Source organism: Danio rerio, chromosome 7, assembly GCF_049306965.1.
Source record: "Danio rerio strain Tuebingen ecotype United States chromosome 7, GRCz12tu, whole genome shotgun sequence".
NCBI classification, from domain to species: Eukaryota; Metazoa; Chordata; class Actinopteri; order Cypriniformes; family Danionidae; genus Danio; species Danio rerio.
The window spans coordinates 15,902,414-15,917,532 of NC_133182.1; the positions used below are offsets into that span (position 1 = coordinate 15,902,414).

At 34.7% G+C, this 15,119-nt stretch overlaps 1 protein-coding gene across 5 annotated transcripts in view; it reads right to left on the reverse strand.

Annotated features, from left to right (window-relative positions):
• Positions 1-778: 778 nt before the first annotated feature.
• elp4 (elongator acetyltransferase complex subunit 4) overlaps positions 779-15,119 on the reverse strand; it is a 244,503-nt gene continuing 230,162 nt past the window's right edge. For 4 of the 5 annotated variants that reach the window (XM_073906548.1, XM_073906549.1, XM_073906550.1 and 1 more), the window contains 1 exon segment: positions 779-1,200. In XM_073906548.1, the coding sequence (XP_073762649.1) occupies positions 1,090-1,200 (111 nt within the window). In that variant the 3' untranslated portion in view covers positions 779-1,089. 5 annotated transcript variants of the gene reach the window in all.

Sequence of the window (15,119 nt, forward strand, 5' to 3'; positions counted from 1 at the left end):
AAACCATTGCCGAAATGTTCTAATCAACAGGTCCATGTCATATACAGTAGGCTACATTTCTTAAAAAATAACCTACTATAAAATAAAAGCATTAATATTATGCTATGTTTTTTTTGTTTTCACAAGCTTTCAAGCAATGACTGTAAAAAATATACTAGCTTTGGAGTTCCGCTCAGCTGTGTTCTAAATTACATCAATGTTTTCAAAGTGCACTGCGAAGGGAGCGCAATTGTAAACATGAAGATCGCTTAAACTGAACTGTAAAAATATTTTGAAAGCAAATGACACCTAAGAGAGATGACCTTAATGCTTTTTTAATCATTCCAGGTTTAATTGTTAGAATGTTTTAAATGAATAGGGCATTGGGGGAATAACTTGGAATAGCTCCAGAGGTGTAGTTGTGAGTGCACAAGTTTGCGACGCATTTAGCGAATGTTCGTTGGAACAACGGATTTAGGAAATGTCAAATCAACAAACTATGTTTGTAACAACAGGACTTGCAACCTTAGTTGCCTAACAATGGTTTTCGGAAATGCACCCCTGTTTAGTCTTTAGCACTGGGCTATGACCGACAGATTGCACTATTATGTCTTTCCTTTCTTTTTCATTCTTTCAAAACCAGTTTTTAACACATTTGAACCAGTGTTTAATCATTTGTATTTTCTTGTTTCTTTTATTCCTGTTTATGTAAAGCACTTTGAATTATACTTGTGTGTGAAATGTGCTACAGTATAGAAAATAACCTTACCTTTAAACCTGAATAAAAACATGACATTACTTACACTTATTTAGAAACTTTATTGGCATCATTTGCTAACATTGAAGCGGACTGAAAAGACAACAGCAGCCAAATAACATTATGGTTATTTGCATCGCATCCACACTTCATCCAGAAACCGAAAGCAGGTTCTTGTCAGTTTTTGCACCATACCGTACATCTCCTGAACAGAGTACCATCTTAATCTCTGTGTAATGAAGGCTGTGTGTGTGTGCAGGTGTGAGTGTGACCTGATGCTGCTTCGTCTCTCTCTTCACTCCTGCCCTTGAACATCATCACAGCGGCGGCGCTGCGGGACGGATGGGAAAACGCTAGAAATGGAGGTGCTTGTTGCCCGTGGCTGTGGAAGCACATCCTGCTGCCAGATCTGCTTTACTCACTCGACTCACCGTCTCTGACAGGTCTGGAGGCAAATGCAGTCTCTGAAAGACACACAGAGAGACCATGTAAAAATGATGTGGAGAGATAGAGATCCGCATGGAAAACAAAGCTGCAATGGTACAGTTGAAGTCAGAATTGTTAGCCCCCCTGCATTATTACCCTCGTATATATTTTTTCAGTAAATAATATTTTACTAGATATTTTTAAATACTAGTGTTCAGCTTAAAGTGCAATTGGTTAATTAGGTTAATTAGGCAAGTTATGGTAATTAAGAAAGTTAATGTTAAATGATGGTTTGTTCTGTAGACTATCGAAATAATAATAATATTATAACCTTAAAATGGTTTTTATTTATTTATGAATGGAGAGACATAAGCTATGCAGAGACAACTTTTTCTAAATCAAAACAAAGCTATAAGCTCTTTTTATGGAACTCTTATGGAATGTGGTACTTCAGGCAGAAAACATCAGAAAGAGAAAGGGGAACGATCACTTAACATACAAATCACGGATGATGAATGAGAGGACAGTGCATTCGGGAAAGTATTCATAGCGCTTCAATTTTTCCACATTATACTTATGTTATAGCCTTATTTCAATAGTGATTAAATTAATTTATTTCCTCAAAATTCTACACACAATACGCCATAATGACAATGTGAAAAGATTTTTTTAAATTGTTACAAATTTATTCAAAATAAAAAAAAACTGAAAATTCAGATGTATATCATTATTCTCAGCCTTTGCTCAATACTTTGTTGATGCACCTTTGGCAGCAATTACAGCCTCAAGTCTTTTTAAATATGATGCCTTTGCTGTAAAGCTCTAAATTGAGCTCAGGTACATTCTGTTTCCACTGATCATTATTGAGATGTTTCAGCAGCTAAATTGGAGTTTATCTGAGGTAAATTCAGTTGATTAGACATGATTTGAAAAGGCATAAACCTGTCTATTTAAGGTCCCAGGGTTGACAGTGCATGTCAAAGTGCAAACCAAGCACGAAGACAAAGGAATTGTCTGTAGACCTCCGAGCTGGCTGGCCATCTAAGCTGAGTGATCGGGGGAGAAGGTCCTTAGTCAAGGTGGTAATCGATAACCTGATGGTCACTCTGTCTGAGCTCCAGCGTTCTTCTGTAGAGAGAGGAGAACCTTACTGAAGGACAACCATCTGAGCAGCAATCCACCAAGGCCTGTATGGTAGAGTGGCCAGAAGGAAGCCACTCCTCGCCTGGAATTTGCCAAGGCATCTGAAGGACTCTCAGACCTTTATAAACAAAATTCTCTGGTCTGATGAGACTAAAATTAAACTCTTTGGAGTGAATGCCAGGCATTACATTTGGAGAAAACCAGGCACCGCTTAACACCAGGCTAATACCATCCCTACAGTGAAGCATGGTGGTGGCAGCATCATGCTGTGGAGATGTTTTTCAACAGCAGGAACTGGAAGACTAGTCAGGATAGAGGGAAATATGAATGCAGCAATGTACAGAGACATTCTGAATGAAAACCTGCTTCAGAGTGCTCTTAACCTCAGACTGGGGCGAAGGTTCATCTTCCAGCAGGACAATGACCAAAAGCACACCGCCAAAATATAAATGGAGCGGCTTCACAACAACTCTGTGAATGTCCTTGAGTGGCTTAGCCAGAGCCCAGACCGAAATCCTACTGAGCATCTCTGGAGAGATTTAAAAATGGCTCTACACCGTCACTTCACATCCAACCTGATAGAGCTTCAGAGGTACTGCATAGAGGAATGGGCAAAAATTCCCAAAGACAGGTGTGCCAAGCTAGTGGCATTATATTTAAAAAGACTTGACGCTGTAATTGCTGCCAAAGGTGCATCAACAGAGTATTGAGCAAAGGCTGTGGATAATGATGTACATGTAAATTTTCAGTTTTTTTTTATTTTAAATAAATTTGCAACAATTCAAAAAAATCTTTTCACATTGTCATTATGGCGTATTGTGTGTAGAATGTCGAGGAAATAAATATATTTAATCCATTTTGCAATAAGGCTGTAACATAAAAAAATGTGAAAAAAGTGAAGCGCTATGAATACTTTGCGGATGCAATGTATGCAATGTTCATTCAGTCAATTACACTAACATCTTAAAAATGCATTGATGTAAGTTTATTAAGTTTTTTACACTGTGAAAAATAAATGTATAAATCCAAAAAATATTTTTTTGTAGATTATGAGCAATATATATATATATTTTTTTTTTCTAGGGAATTTGAATAACCCATGAAATTCCCTAATGCAAACAATAAAACACTATTTTTTGTTATAATACTACAAATTTAATTTACAAATCAATAAAAAAAATTAAAAACAAAAAAAGTATACAACATTTCTAATTGACATTAATCAAGCGCTAAAATAACATCTAAAATATTTCAATAATGACCAAAGAGCTTTAAAAAAGAAAAGATTTTTTACTTTCTTTAAATGGTCTTTTGAGTATTTGGAAACAAACTTCCATAGACTTCCTACAATATTATAGTATTATACTACACTGTAAAACCCAACAGTCAACTTTATCAAATTAAATGAGTGTCGTTAACTCAAAATTTACTAAGAGGGAATTCTACCCATTTAAAAAGAGTTTTGAACTCAGTGTTGAAGGTAATGAGGTAATTAAAGACCTCATTACTTCAACCTAAACTTAATAAGTTTACAGTACTCATATAGATTAGTTTAACTCAAATGGTTTGTAGCAATCGGTTTCCTCAAACGGTTTGAGTTTAATGGGTTTTACAGTTGGTTTGAGTTTTTTTCATTTATCGGGTTTTACTGTGCTCAAATTGCTTCTTTTACTCAAATGGATTAAGTTCACAGTTCTCATTAGGATTAGTTTTTGAACTTAAATGGTTTGTCATTTTCCTCAGTTACAGTACCTTAACTTTTTGGGTTTAACAGTGTAGCATTACAATTACTATAGCATTTTCCTACAAAAGATGTCAATGACTATCAGTTTCAAACATTCTTCAAAATACTTTAAAGTTCGATATAAAGAGAAACCTGTAAGCATTTTGAAGCTATTAAGAGTGAGTAAAATGCTGAGTACATTTTAATTTAACTTCTTTCACCAAGAAGTGCTTGTAAACACTTCTAGGTATAGATGCCTGTTTCAGCTTCTTGCCTCCGCACTGAAGACCTGCAGACTTAAGACAGGCGAGAAAAACATCCGAGCCCATGTTTGCAGACAGACGAAACAGAGTGTGTGAACACAAATCGCGTTAGACGCTTGGCCATGCACCTTAAATGGTCCGAGAAGTGTAACTGTTAGTGTGCCGCTAAAAAAACCCTTGAGGGAGGCTTGAGCTTTTCGGCGGTACGAGAGAAAGAGCTGCAGCTTAGAGGATAGTCATTACAATCAAGCGCTTTATTACGGTAACTTGGCCCCACATGAGCACTAATCTCTAACAAGGCAATGAGCTATGCCAAAAGCTAGCGATAAAGAGGCTAATGAGGGAGATCAGCGCTAGGTGTACACACACATACAAGTGGAAAGTAGTCAAGTGCATGATTAAATACAGCTCTGTATGGTAAGTAAGGCCTTATTTAATTCTGAATTAAGCTCATTGGATCCCAAGTAAATGAGATAGAAACGTTTCTTTTTTATTTATTTTTTTACATCTGCTGTTTTATAGGTGCACTTGCACTGAAAAAAATCATTAATTGGATTTACAAATTTTTAGTAAAGGATTGCAAACAATTTATACGGGTTAAATTTTAACAAACAATTTAAGATGAACTACACTAAATTAAATTTTTTATTTAAATTCAGCACATATAAATTATTTGCAACTAGTTTATTAATACATTTGAGTAAATCCAATGATTCTTTTTTTTCCTTGTCTTAATATTCACAGATTATCTTTAATACCCCATAGATCATTTATCATACACTACCTGACAAAAGTCTGGTCATTGATCCCAGTTTTAAGAGCAACAAATAATAACATGACTTCTAGTTGATCATTTGGAAAAGAGGCAGAAGGTTGATTTTTTGGATGAATCATCTGTTGAATTGCATCTCAATCATCACAAATACCATAGAAGACCTATTAGAACCCTTATGAACCCAAGATTCTCATAGAAATCAGTAAAGTTTGGTGAAGGAAAAGTCATGGTTTGGGGTTACATTCAGTACGGAGGTGTGCGAGAGATCTGCAGTGGATGACAACATCAACAGTCTGGGCTATTAAGACATTTGTGCTGCCATTACATTCCAACTCACAGGAATTCTTCAGCAGGATAGCCCTCTGTCTCATACTTCAGCCTCCACATCAAGTTCCATATCACAAGTTCCTGAAAGCAAAGAAGGTCAAGGTGCTCCAGGATTGGCCAGCCCAATCACCAGACATGAACATTATTAGGCATGTCTGGGGTAAGATAAAGGAGGAGGCATGGAAGATGAATCGAACAAATCTTGATGAACTCTAGGAGTCCTGCAAGAACGCTTTCTTTGACATTTTTTTGTTTGGACTTTCAGCAGTGAAATTTACCAAACTGAACTGAACTAAACTGAACTTCAACTCTGACACCGAACAGACAGTTTAAATTTACAAGAACTTCTATGTTAAGCTGCTTCGACACAATCTATATTGTAAAAGTGCTATAGAAATAAAGGTGAATTGAACCTGGTTGGAGCGTTTCAACATTACATTCTGTAATGCTTAAGAATGAGGATGATATTATTTTTCGTGTATTTGGTTGTTGCATGCAATTGAGTGTTAACACTACAAAAGCAAGTTGACAGTGCGTTTTTGACTCTGGAAATTGTCAAATGTGAACAAGATCAAAATTATTCAGACCCTGATTACACCTGTATTTAATGTTGACCACTTGTGATTGGATTGACGAAAACACATCTCAAGTAAACATGCCCGCAGCCTTGATTCAGGTGCCCTTTTCCCCTCAGGTTGATGTTTATCTCTGACTAAACAATGGGCTTCTAAAGCTGCTATTGTTTGTTGAACTGCAGGTAAGTCGCACTCTTAAAAGCCATGGGAAGCTGTAATTTCCACACGCCTTTAAGAGCCACAGATTGTTTTCTTCAGAAACCCTCAAGGCTACAAAGAGGAGACAAGCGGGATCAAAACCTTAAGCTTTTCAGGAGTTATTCTAAAGAACATAAGATGGGATCTACTGATCAGAAAATGCTGGAAATTAAAAGGATAGTTTAACATATAATTAAGGGACATTCCCTGTTTAATTGCTTTAATAATTTTTCGGGAGTTCTGGTATTTTCTGAGCTTAACAGCTGCTGTTTTGCATGAAAGAGCTGCATTAAATTTGTGGTATTTTAGCATCACTGAACTAGTTTTCCTTTACATTTTTTATAAAGATTTAGAAATAATTTTCAGAATTTTGTCATAAATTTTTGATATTGAAATAATATTGAATTGATTTAGAGTAAAAAGGAGAGTAGTTGACTTGAGTGAGTAAACCTACTGCTTTTAAAGTGATTAACTGACTTTAAGTTAACACTTACAATTTTTAGGTAAATGAACAATGTGCATAATTATAAAAAACTTAGTTACTTAACATTTCCAAGTTACAAAGGGTTTACTAATTAAAAAAAAAAAGATTTTAAGGTTAATTCACTTTTTTAAAAAGTAAAGTAACTAATCACTTTTTGCAATGTAAATTTAATTTTAACATTTTAGCTTCAGTACTTTGGTACATCAAGGTAAACTAAACCAAAATTTTCCTCGGCAACTAGCTATAACACATTTTTCATACATGGTATTTTAGGAAACATTTACAATATTTTTTAAATATCAAAAAAAGAGTATTTTAAAAGGGTACCTATGATGAAAATCCTCTTTTGTAAGCTTTTTAGGCAGAACTGTGTGTAGATATAGTGTGTTCAGAGTCATATTGGCATGATATAAAGACAAAAAGTCTCTTTTTTATTTCCTGACATTAAAGTAGCATCCAAGTCCATCCCATTTTGAGGCCCACCGCAACCTGACTGTGTGACCGACAACAACGCTGTGTGCACGTGTGTGCACAAACATTGTAACAACATTGTGTGTGACTCATCCTTGCACAAAGGCTTGAATTAACTTAACAACAAATACATCAAATAATCATTGGGAAAGTTCTTGCTCTAGTATTTCTCAAAAACGTTACATGAGATCTGCTTTCCTCGTGTCTGTCACTGTACTGTTTATCTGACGCAGCAGGAGATGGAGAGACACATCAGAACCATAGGGAGCCATCTCTGACAGGCAAGTAGGAGCAGTGAGCGGGGAGAACTAGAACTAGATTTGCATTAAAGGCACAGGCAAGAAAATAGCTATAATGTACTCGGAACTGAAAATTCCAATATTCTGAAAGGTATAATATATAATCTAATGGGTGTTTTGAGCTGAAACTTTACAGGCACATTCTTTAGACACAAAGACTTATTTTAAATCCTGAAAAAATGGGTAAAATAAGTGACCTTAAAGCAACGGTTTTACTCTTAATTTGCTATAATAACCCTTGTTATTAAAACAATGCCAAAATGTTCAGGGGACATTAAAATGTATTTTGTTGTTCACAAATCATGCCCTTATTCTGAAGTCACTGAAGTTTAATTAAAAAAAGATAACATACCACTCTGAATTGCCTTTGCAAAGCCCATTACTACATACAACTGGCATTATTATCCACCCTTCACACACTTCTGTCACCCTGAGGCAGACAAGACCAACCAATACGAGACAGGATGACTAAAAACACTCAAACATGACACACACTTCATCATACAACTATGTATTATAAGAGTACATTTTGTGTATTTGCACACAGTTTAAATTCACCTCAGCACAACTCACTTATTTTTTTCCCCTTCCTTTGAAACCATGTTTTAAAACATTTTTATTTGTTTTGTTTTGTTTTGTTTTTTTTTTAAATAATTTTGTATTCTTAAACTTCTTTCTTTTAATCTTGTTTATGTAACACTTTGAATTACCATTGTGTATGAAAGGTGGTAAATAAATAAACATGCCTTGTCTTTACTAAACAAAGAAATAACAATGAATGTTAAAGCATATGATGGTATCAAATTTTCTTTTGGTGATGATTAAGCGTTTGTCACACTATTGACATTAGGTGCAAAAAAGACAACAATTTTTATTTTTAACACTGTCAAATAGGTTAAGACAAAAGTTACATTTTAAAACTGAACATTAAAGAAAAGCTCAAATACAATACATAAATGAACCCAAAATAACTTAATACACTAAAAATAAAAAATAGACACACAAAAAGAGGTTAATTGAACATGTATGATAAATAATAGAAAGTCTACAATGTTAAGAGTAAAACGTTTAAAAGATTATGAAAATAAAAGGATTATAAAGTAATCTTAAACTTTACAATAATGTATCATTAGTTAATAGATTAACTAATATTAACAACAAAAATAGCTATTGTTACAGAATTTATGTTAGCTAAAAAACACTATTTAGTTAGCTATTACCTCCATAAAATATTCACTATTCGCAATTTGAATTATTAATATTATTATTTTAATTATAATAATAATAATAATAATAATAATAATAATAATAATAATAATAATAACAACAACAACAGCTAGCTGACCCTCATTTGTTTAGTCAAAACTAAACAAAATAAATAACAATACAAAAAACACAAAACAATTTCTTGGCGGCAAAATAAGAACATATAATAATATAACATAAAATAATAATGACAACAACTTGCCCTACCTAATTTGTTCATTAAACAAAACAAACAAAACAAAAAACTAATCCTTAGCTGCATAATAATAACCACATGTTAATAACATAAAATAACAACAACTATAGCCCTACCTCATTTGTTTAGTATGTTCAAAACAAAAAAACAAAACAAAACTAAAGTCTTAGCCGCACAATAAAAACATAATAATAATATAACAAAGTAATGATAAAAACTAGCCCTGCCTCATTTGTTCGAAAAAAAAACAAAACAAAACAAAACAAAACAAAACAAAACAAAAAACCACAGCTGAAAACTTAAAATAAAAATAAAACTCAAAACAGAAAATTTACAAAACTACTACAACCACAACCATTATAAATAATAATTATTAATAATATTAACTAGGAACAAACCAAAACAAACGACCCTAAACCAACCCAAACCAGAATAAGCTGCCTTAGAATAATACGAAAAATACAGAACATAATAACTCAAAACAGAGTCTATTGAAACCTCTAGAATCATGGCATGAAGAGTGGATTATTAAGAGCCAATCACTGCCATCAAGTGCCTAATGCAAACAGTTAGTACCAATAGCTCACTTGAAGGAAACAAGTTTAAAACACTTGAGGTGATTTACAAGAGGCTCTCGTCTCAAGAGGAACATTAAGAGTGGCTTTCCCTAAGAGGGTTACAAATAACACTCCACAACCAACAAAACCTCACGCTGATAATGGGCTGAAAACCCCTGCAGCTACTGCTCCAAAAACCTCACAGCAGATCCAGTCAGACACTTCACTCAGATCAGGCCAGGTCACAGAATTTATTTGGGGTAAATTTAGGTACATTTAACAAATTAAAAGTAAATTACTCAAGATATGCACAAATGCTTATCTTAAATTGGGCGAAAAAAAAACTCAAATTGCAATGCAAATACTTATAATATACATAATAATAATTAATACCAATACGTGTTATTTTGTAGATCCTATACAATTCGAATACATATTTTATGGATATAATAATAATATATTTAATTATAAGTTTATTATTATGATGTTTCCATAAACTTCAGATTTTGTGGCATATAAAGTTTAAGAACAAATCAAACATTAAAATAACACTTAATGTAATGATGAAAAATGTCAATAGTAGTATAATTTTAAAAGTATAAGTTTTTATTGGTATTATTTTCTCATTGTGTACATTTTTTATTGCATTTTTAATCTAAAGCTTTTTTTTATTTCAATTTAACTGTATTTTTCATTAATATATTTTTTTCTCAATTTATAAAATTTTGATTACGTGTTATGATTCTAAATCTATTTATTTAATTTCAATTCAAGTGTGTTTTTGATTAATATTTCTATTTTTTTCATGTATTACATCGTCATTACGTGTTATAAATCTAAAGCTATATATTTAATTTCCATTTAAGTGTGTTTTTGATTAATATTTTCATATCTCATTTTATTACATCTTTATTACATGTTATTAATTTAAAACTTTGCATTTAATTCCAATTTAAGTGTGTTTTTGATTCATATTTCTATTTTCTCAATTTATGACATTTCTATTACATTTTACACATCTAAAGCTATTTATAAAATTTTTATTTAAGTGAGTTTTTGATTAATATTTTTATTTTCTCATTTTATTTCATTTTTATTACATGTTATTAATCTAAAGCTTTATATTTAATTTATATTTATGTGTGTGTGTGTGTGTGTGTGTATATATATATATATATATATATATTTATATATATATATATATATATATATATATTCTTAATTTGTTAATCTTATTTTATTTATTATAATAAAATCGGTAATCAGTCACATTTAAAAATGACAAAAAAACAAAACAAAAAACAAAACAAAATAAACATAAACATTTAATTTTTCTCCATCCAGTCGAGGAAATACCAAAACACGAAATATAATGACTAAAACTGAATTTATATGCAAAAAAAAATGCTACAATTGTTACTTGAAAATAAAATAAAGCTACTATATAGTGTTTAATCCAGTATTACTTTAAAACTATAATTTGCATGAATCCATAAAATACAAATGCGTGTATACATAACCATACCCATTTCCAAACAAACAGAAATTCCACATGATTTCTGCATGGCGAGTTTTTTGCAATTAACCATGTTTAAACAAGCACCAAGACTCTGAAGTAGCACACAGAGCTCTGTTTCACAATATGCATGCGATCCAGTAGAACGACATAATATCAGAACCATCGGACATGAACTAATGTGAAGTAATAACTTCTGGCGTCGGCGCTATAATTATCGCAATTTTCATTTTCATTTGCTTGCATTTCAGTATGTTATTCAAAATGCAACCCAAAGCAGAGTGACAGGCACCTGAGGATAAGCCAAAAAAATAAAAAAATATTACTAATAATGAATGAAACCCAACTGTGTGGCACAATCAGTATCGTCCTCACTGCACTGCAGCCTTTGGTCAGTTGTGTGTATTGTGCTCTTGTTGAGTCTTTAGGCCAGTGACTGCAGAGGTCATGGATCCAGAGGGGTTTTTCACTCCTCTCTGCTCGCTCAGATTTGGAGAGGTGCCACAGGAATGGACCCAGGGTGCCGGCGGATGGGCGTTTGGGGCTGTAAACCCTTGTGGAGAGGCTGGATAGGATATGAATGCAGGGATGAGTGCCCTCCAGCTGATCTGGGGTGCAAAAGGAGCAGAGGACAAACACGTGTAAGTGCTGCTTTCATATCCGATCGGCCGAGCTGAGAAATGAAGGCAGTATATGATATGACAGAGAAACTCCAGCTCTGCTTATGCTAGATTCTCAAAATGCTGCATTTAACCCTTTCGCATGCAGTCGAAGGCAAAATTAGGAGACTTCCTGTGAATTTTGAATAATTTTTCACAAATTTTCTGACTGAGGAAGGACATCTTTCACAATATTTCCTATATTCTTCTAGAAAAAGAAGAGAGAGATCATGAGTGCATTTAAATGTAAATGTCATATCTAATAGCTCATAGTAACATGTTTTGCAAATGTTTTTAAGTACATTTACATTTAGTCATTTAGCAGACGCTTTTATCCAAAGCGACTTACAAATGAGGACAAGGAAGCAATTTACACAACTATAAGAGCAACAATGAATAAGTGCTGTAAGCAAGTTTCAGGTATGTAAAGTCTAAGAAGGAAAGTATTAGTACTTTTTTTTTTTTTTTTTTGAGTACAGTTAGTGGTATTTCCAGAGAGGCAATTGCAGATTAGGAAGTGAAGTGGAGACTAAATAGTTGAGTTTTTAGTCGTTTCTTGAAGACAGGGAGTGACTCTGCAGTTCTGATGCACCTAGGGAGTTCATTCCACCAACTGGGCAGATTGAATGCGAGAGTTCGGAAAAGTGATTTCTTCCCTCTTTGGGATGGAACCACGAGGCGACGTTTATTCACAGAACGCAAGTTTCTGGAGGGCACATAGATCTGCAGAAGTGAGAGCAGATAAGAAGGAGCAAAGCCAGAAGTCGCTTTGTAGGCAAACATCAGAGCTTTGAATTTGATGCGAGCAGCGACTGGCAGCCAGTGCAAACGGATGAGCAGGGGAGTGACATGTGCTCTTTTAGGTACATTGCCACAGTGGTAATTCTCCATTGACACCATGGTAGCACATTGATTTTAAACAGTAATCACTACTGACTGGAACTATCTGTGCATTAAACAAATATTTGCACACCTTCAAGCCAATCAGAATCAACAATTTTAACAGACCATGGAATAATTCCATATATAGCGTACAGCACAGTGTACACGCATTATAAATTAAACTGTTACGTATCTTGATGACAATATGTCTAGGGATTATTAAGAAGTATCAGTGAGTTGACCATGTTCAGAAAAAATGCTAGGGAATACATGACAAGGTGTGCCAAGACAACGATGACCTTTTAGCAATGCAAAGATTTATTACTCAAACCAAATATTTACAAAAAAAAGTGCCCTGGACTACTCAAACTACAAAACAAAACTTCCAAAATATAGAGCATACAACTTAACTAATGTGTCTTATACATCTAAGGCAATCTACGTGCTGATTTATACAACCCCAAAGCAGAAAAAATTGGGACAGTATGGAAAACGCAAATAAAAAGTTATTTCTAAATGACTTTGACTTGTATGACATTGCAATACAACAAACATCATTTAATGTGTTCCTCATGATTTTTATGCGTTGTTTTCATAACAGTTTTGGTTCTTGTAACATATTTCAAAAGAAGTTGGAAGAGTAAAGCATTTACCACTTTGTAATGTTGACATTCTTTCACAACACTTAAAAGACATTTAGGGACAAGTGATGAAGTGTTTCAGGTGTAATTTTGTCCCATTCTTCCAGCAAACAAGTCTTTAGGTAAGCAACAATATGGGGTCTTTTTGGAAACAAATCGGGACTGCAGGCAGGCCAGTCAAGTACCTGTATCCTCTTCTTCCACAGCCAAGACTATGTAATGTGTGCTAATTGTGGTTTTGCATTGTCTTGTTGAAATATGAATGGGCATCCCTGGAAAAGAAGGCAGCATATTGTGCTATAAAATCTCTATGTATTTTTAACATTAATGGTGCCATCACAGAAGTGCAGGCTATCTTTGCCAAGGGCACTGACACAACCCCATACCATGACAGAGCCTGACTTTTGGACTTGTTGCTGGTAACAGTCTGGATGATCATTTTCTTCTCTGGTCCAGAGCACACGGCGTCCATCTCTTCAAAAAAACACCTGAAACACTGATTCATCTGACCACAGTACACGTTTCCACTGTGTAATGCTTGATCCCAGATGCCTCTGAGCCCAGAGAAGTCAACAGCACTTCTGGACAATGTCACATAGGGCTTCTTTTTGGCACAGTACAGTAATTGGCATTTGTGGATGTAAATACATATTGTGGTACCTGACAAAGCTTTGCTAAAGTAGTTCTGAGCCCATGTGGTGATATCGCTTATGGATGAATGAGGATTCTTGATGCAGTGCCGCCTGAGGGATCAGAGATCATGGTTGTTCAGCTTAGGATTACGGCCTTTTCCTTTACGCACTGAAATTTTTCCAGATTCCTTGAAACTTTTAATGATGTGATGCACTGTTGAAGGTGAAATATCCAAATGTCTTCCTGGCTTTCTTTGAGGAACACTGTTTTTAAGCATTTCAATCATTTTCTTACATATTTGTTGGCAAACTGCCGATCCTCAGCCCATCTTTGCTCCTACTAGACCTTTCTTGGATGCTGCTTTTGTACCAAAACATAATTACAATCACCTGTTGACATCACCTGTTTAAATCACATTTAATTAAATGACCCGATTATTAGCCCTACACTGCTCCTGTCCCAACTTTTTTTGCAATGTGTTGCAGATCTGAACGACAGGGAAGGATGCTTCTTTGCAAATAAAATGAAGTTGACCAGACAAAATATGAATTTTTTTGTGTTCATATTGTCTGCATTGGAACACAAGTCAAAGTAAATGTGCAAATCACTACACTCTTTTAATTTGCATTTTCCATACTGTCCCAACATTGAACTTATATTAAGGGACTTCCTTAAGCTTTTAAATTTCTTCATCAACATACTATTTCAATCTTAACCATACAACCTAAATCTTGCAACCCAATATGCACTCAATATGTAGACAGAACAAATCGAGCACAAAAAAACTACAATTGAATTAGAAAAAGAGCTCAAATGTGTGGTAAAGTCAAGCAACCTAGCTCAGTTGTTCATCCCGTCACCGTATTGTTTCCAGCGGACTTCGAACCCTGAAAAGAGCCAGTTCTCAAAGCACCCTATATAACTCTGTTGACCTTTCTGACCTTTAATTCTCATTAAAGACTGGAGGCCATGGTGATAAACTCCCCCAAAAAGAGAGAGCAAACAAACACACCATGCGAAGCCCTTCCAGCCCGTCCTCCACTAGGTCCCTTCCCACCTCCTCCCAAAACAGAAGCGGGGTTCAACCACAGTTTAAACGCATTACGTGCAACAGCGGACGAGGTCGGCCATGGGTTACTGTGCCGTTCCCTCAGTGGACCTGACCAGTCGGTGAGTCCTCTGGCTCACACTTCAGGCTACGTGTGTGCTAGCGCTAACGTTTCGCCCCCTAGATGTCTAGCAAAAACACAGACCAAAAAAAAAAATAACAGTACTCTGATCTGCCCACAAATGGAGGTGTGGGACTCAATTCTTCAGCCCAACGAGAGCAGCCCACAAGCTTAAGGGAA